Genomic DNA, 6,140 nt, shown 5'->3' with positions numbered 1-6,140 from the left:
ATTAATTTATAACCCATATGGTTACTTTTTAAAGTATTTTTGTTACATTTTGAACAATTTTTTAATGCATAATGTTTTTGATTATGCAAGCTATATAATTTTGTTGTAAGCGTGAGTAGCGTGTTTCAGACGTATGTCTCGCAACATATTCTCCAATCAACTCTTTCTTAGTTCTGAAATCAGTCAACAGATGGCAGTTTGACTCTGAATGTTGATTGGCTAATAACATTTCGGGCGTGTGAGGTGTACCGCTCCATTTAGCAGCTCGTAGTTCCGTGTACCTGTCTATCGATTGCGCGGTTTCGAATGTTAATGTATTTCGAATTATGAAGGGAATACCGGCTTTCGAAGCCTTCTGAAATAATATGTTCCCACTGAATTGTTACACACCGATGGCTGTGACTTGTAGCATCTCTTCTGTCGTCGTAGTTCCATTGTGTGTGTTTCCATCCCATCTGTGTCGTCAATGAACGTCTGTTGTGAAAACAGGAGCATTTACTGGAACCACATTTTCGCAAACACGAGGTTACGAATGCTTCGTAACCATCAATTGACTATCTGAATTTTTATATTTAGTCAAAGAACAGAATCTAATGATTAGATAGAATAAACTTAATTAAGTACAAGGTACAAGTATTTCAATTTGAAGAATGCGAAGTAATACATTTAAATAGGAAATGTTGATGGCTTTTAGCTATTCACTGATAGGAAAAATCTCTGCATTGATAAACTAGATGAAATATTCACAAAGAAAACTACAAAGTATAAGCGAACATCTATTCTTTGCAGAGAAAAATTCAGTATGCCCTGTGTGTGCTGAAAAATTAAATATGGAGAAAGAAGTAAAGAAACACTCATTGGCTCATCGGGAAGAAACACGACTTCAGTGTGAAATATGTGGTTTAAATTGTAGTAATAAAGATGCTTTACGTAAGCATTCATCTGCCCATTCAAATGTGAAACTGAATGTATGTGAAGCTTGTGGTAAAGCATTCAAAACAAGAAGTGACTTAAAAAGACACATAAATGTTCATATGATACAAAAGCCTTATGTATGTGAAGTCTGCAATAAAGCATTCGCTCACATTTCTAGCATAAAAGTACATTCACGCATTCATACAAAGGAACAACCTTACATCTGTGACGTCTGCAGTATGGCGTTTAACCATTCAAGTAATTTAAGGACACATTTACGTATTCATACAAATGAAAAGCCCTACGTTTGTGAAATATGTGTCAAAAAATTCACTCAAATAGGTCATTTGAGACAACATTTAGGTACTCATACAAAAGAAAAGCACTATGTCTGTAAAATCTGTAATAAAGCATTCAGTCGAAGGAACCATTTAGCAAATCATGTGCGTACTCATTGAAAAAAAACACAACTTTATGCCTGTAAAAAGTGTGAAAAGGCATTTAGCATTAGAGATAATTTAATAAAACATTAACGTATTCATACATAATGTTTGCAAGGAGAAATGTAACTTTCAACAAAACTTTGTTAAATAAACATTATTCTAAATTTATTTTTTCCTAAAATAAAAGAAATTCTCATATCTATGAATTCTAGTGCAAAATGAAGCATGTGTACCCAATGAATCAAAAAATTTAAATATTTTCAAATCTAAACTAGATTATGCAGAAGGAATCCCTTGGATTGGTTATACATTACATGGTGTATATAAATTTATCATGTTCTTATTTACTGTTGACAAAAGAGATTTAATCTATCTGTAACTGGAATTGAATTTACAATAGCACTTTATTGAACACTATTTACAATAGCACTTTATCTACAATATGACTTTATTGAAAAACGAAAATTGGAAATTGACTAATAAAACTGATTCTTTAGCACAAATTAATCATAGTCAATGAAAGCTGTACATTTTAAAGAAAACGCAATGTTATTTTCCATTTAGGCTATGGAAATTAACGAAGTGAGTCCAATATCCAATATGGAAAAAGTTATTTTTCCCATCCGGATATTATATATCGTTAATTATATGCTACAGATATTTAATCTGTTTATATTCATTTCAAACCCAGCGATCATTTTAGAAACAACAGTGAGTATATTTTTTTAAATGTTCAATATTATAAATACTAGCATCAATTAATTTTAAATAATATATAAATTTATGCCACATTGTACTTTAAATATGCTGATAATGTATTGACATCAATTAATTTATTTGGTTTAATAATATTGCAGTGTCTGATGGTATTTAACTTTTACATTAATTTGTAATATTTATAGATTCGGTTATTTGTCAGATATCTTGTGCTAATATAATAAAAGAAATTCAATGCTGTTTAAAAAAAGATTGCATAAAATGTTATATGAAGCCCGTTTTTAATCAATATTGTATAGTGAAATAATTACTTAATAAATAATTAATTTTAATTTGAGTATTATTTTTAGTGTAGATAATTTAATTATTAAATAAAAACTTCTGTTTTTTTAATTAAGCCTTTTAAATAATTTTTCAGTTATTTTTTTATGTTATTTATACTTACTTTAAAGGATATGGTCAAGAGGTTCTAGAGTGTGTTGGTATTAAATAGGAGTGATACAAAGTCTAGAATGTACATCGTCATTTTCACAAATTTATAAGTTATGATGTGTGTTTAAAATCTTTATCTAGCTACTCTGATTAATAATGTTGCTTTTCTCATAATAGCTGATTTTTAAATCATGTTACCTTTTTGGGAAAGATGCCTTGCATTTTATCTCTGGAAAATACTCAGAAGTCGCACGGAAATGCTGTAGATTTGGTTTCTAAAAATACGGTTGCAAATTTTACAAATTTATTAGCCCTTGATTTTGTTAGTTGCAACTGAAATTAAAACAAAAAATCCACTGCCATTTGTGAATGAATAGTATATGCGCTATTATTTATTGGTATGAACCACATACTTAAAATCGATTCTTCTCATTTTATTTCGCAAATAAAAACCGACAAGATTTTCCTTAATGTTTTTATATTTTTTCACAAAAGAAAAATATATAAACAGAGATAAAATATCAATTGATGTCACACATATAATATTTAATTTATGATGAATGTAAGATATCATATTTAATGAAATCTAAAAATTTGGTATTTTGTTTTATAGCATTTTATTGTTTATATGTGTTGAGAACTTTCATAACAAGTTCTTTTTTTTTCGGGGAAAGAATTGGAAATTTCTAATATATGGTTGTTTCTAAAACAGAAGGAATAAAACTCTAAAAATTGCAATAAATTGTCTTCGATTTCATACATTCTAGATATTAATTTATCGTTCAATTTTTAGTGTAAGTTTACCAACCGATTCATCAAATTCGTTGTATTTATTCATATTTCCTTTATTTTATTCTGAGGTGACAATGCAACATGTGGTTATAATTCGAGAATTTAAAATGCTTTAAAAAGTTGTGTTCCATGAAATTCGCACACGTTTTCATTACTAAGTCAAGTCGTTTTGTCCACGTTCTTAAATAAGATTGCGAAGAATAACATGTAAAAGTGAAGTTTAGTGTGCCCCTTCCTGCGTCAAGGATGTGAAGTCGCCAATACAGGTGGCGGACATCGTAAACAGACATTTCTGCGGAACGCTTACGGTTACCACTTTACGCAATGTAGTTATGATTTTTTACTGATAAATATTGTTTGTTTTTTCCAGACGGGCTGCGCCGGTCGTTCGGGTGCAGAGCAAAAGTTAGAGCATGCGATGCCTTCGGCATCTGTGGAAGGCACCGGGCAGAATTTTCTAACTTAGCAAATAAAAATTGCTAAAGAATAAATATTTTCTGTTCGTATTCACATTAAAAATAAAATTGCAGTATCTTATTAGTTGTAAAAAAACTTATAATAACAAAGAACAAAATTAAAATCTGTAATCGATATTTTTTATTAATTGAACATTTTTCATAAAATATTTGTAGTTTATGTACAACTTAAGCATTGTAAAAAGTAGTAAACAAAACAGCATTAAGGTTGCTAGAAGAGCGTTCCGTTGGGTTTCCATATTGGCGACAATCTCGGGGGTACACTAATTTTCACTTCAACCGAATAACCTTGTGGTTGAGGTATTTTACAAGCATCTCTCTTCGATGTTTTAACATTTTTAGGTAAAAAATTTCAAAAAAAAAAAATATTTTCAATGTTTTATAAATAAATTTTGTTTGTGTCTTATTATTTCTACATATCCTTCAATTTTTTTTATATTCAAAATTATTTTTTAAAATTTCATTCTGCTATAAACCTTTTTGGATATTGAAAAAATACTTTTTTGGCTCAGTTTCTCTATCGCGGTACCATAATCCTTCTTTATTAACCTGACGTAAAAGGAAAACTGCTATTGAATTGATAATAAGCATGTTCAATCGATAGGAATTTTACATAGGGGAAATCTGAGAGTACTCGGAACATTGAGACAGATATTTTGCTGAAGGGGGAAAATCCCTTTAATAACATTCCCCCTGTTCAGCTGAAATGCTTGGATAAAAAAATTTATTTCTTTGATGGGTTTAGATATTACATTCATAAACGAAATAAATAAACGAATAAATTAATGCACTGTAAAAACTCTGTTGTTGCTTGAGTCCTCAAGTATATAACTCAAGACGCCTATTTATGCTGTACTAATGTCAGATCGCGTAGCTAATATTTTGTGCATAAATAGTCTCCCATTAGATTTTTTTATGTATTTTCTGATTTTTTGAGCGCACAATTAAACCAAATTTAATATAAAATCCAAATACTTTAAATTTTAATGTGATTCAAAAGTAATCAGATATAATGTAATCTGTTAATAAAAGAAATTACCTTTAAATAACTATTTTAATAAAGAATATTCCTTGGAAAATTATAATGTTATTAGCGGCAGAAGTTCATGTCTTGAAAGTTGTGAAAGCTGCATTCTTATTGTTCAGGTTTCTAAATATTCAGCTTTCGATTTCGACTCTTTTCGGTTTAGATTATAGTCAACTACAAACAGAGAGTCCTGTATATCTCTGCTTTACTTAAGGACTTATAATTCCTTTTTTGAGTAAACAATGACTTTCTTCTACTGTCTATCATATTTATAGAAATTTGTGAAAAGGATAAGAGCTTTGAAGTCAAATGTAAAAATTTGAGTTTGAAAATTGAGGCATTTTGTGCTTCGTTGAAGAGAGAGATTCCTTTCTGAAATAAATTATGAAAGAAATTTCCTTTTAAAAAATTAAACATTATGTTGAATGTAAGTAAGGGAATAAACATTATAAGATTTCTAATAGTCAACAAAAATTATTATTAAATAATGTGAACATGGAACGACGCTGGGAAATTTGAATTAGAAAACTAAATATAAATTTGTTGCAATACTTTTTCTCGTTAACTATCGTATTGTAGAAATAAAAGAGAAAATATTTTTATGAAGCTTTTAGAAAATAATTTCCAATTTAATCACATATAAATTGCGATTTTATAAATGTTGCAGCACAAATCAAAATAACCACCAATTGTTTTGGTTTAATAGGCAGAGCATCTCATTTTCTGATTGGTGGATCCATGGTTCGAATCTCAGCCTCGATGTTTTATCCAAAGACAGGAATTCTTTTGTTTAGAATGCTATCAGTCGTGTATCTAAAATCTGAAAGGTTCTATAGCTTTCTTAAATATTGAAATTGGATTATTCTTGAATGTTCTATGTTTGTATGAAAGCTGAGCCATATCTGTGATGGGTAAGTTCTCAGTCCGGTGATGTTGTGAGTTGTTTAGTTTAAATAAATCAAATTGTTTGTTTAAACTAACGGTGTAGTTCTTTATATCTCAGTGACAATATTGTTATATTTTCTAACTTAAATGGCCATTATGGCTTTGCATAACTTTTATTTACAAATTTTTGTTTCTATTTTTACAACAGAAACACTCTATGGCGGTATTCTTGATGTCAGCAATCCATCATTCCATGCATTCTTCCTAAGATGCGATCTTTTTATTGGGGGTGACATCACCCACTACATCAAATCTGGTCGAATAATTGGTGTAACAACGGTTGGAAGGTGATTGCTTCTTTCGACCTGAATGTATATTCCATAAAGAAAGAGACGCATGTTCAAGTCGAGACTATCAATTAATCTTCAACAAGAAGACTTCAAGGAAATCCTT

General features: G+C 29.6%; 1 protein-coding gene across 1 annotated transcript; it reads left to right on the top strand.

Annotated features, from left to right (window-relative positions):
- Nucleotides 1-244: 244 nt before the first annotated feature.
- LOC129980252 (zinc finger protein 596-like) lies at nucleotides 245-1,385 on the top strand. The gene has a single exon (XM_056090784.1). It carries the CDS (start codon nucleotides 735-737, stop codon nucleotides 1,371-1,373), a length of 639 nt encoding a protein of 212 aa, XP_055946759.1. The 5' UTR covers nucleotides 245-734; the 3' UTR covers nucleotides 1,374-1,385.
- Nucleotides 1,386-6,140: the final 4,755 nt, after the last annotated feature.

Source organism: Argiope bruennichi, chromosome 1 (assembly GCF_947563725.1).
Source record: "Argiope bruennichi chromosome 1, qqArgBrue1.1, whole genome shotgun sequence".
Classification (NCBI taxonomy): domain Eukaryota; kingdom Metazoa; phylum Arthropoda; class Arachnida; order Araneae; family Araneidae; genus Argiope; species Argiope bruennichi.
Note: the sequence above shows the minus strand (reverse complement) of the source record. Positions and strands in the feature narration are given on the sequence as shown.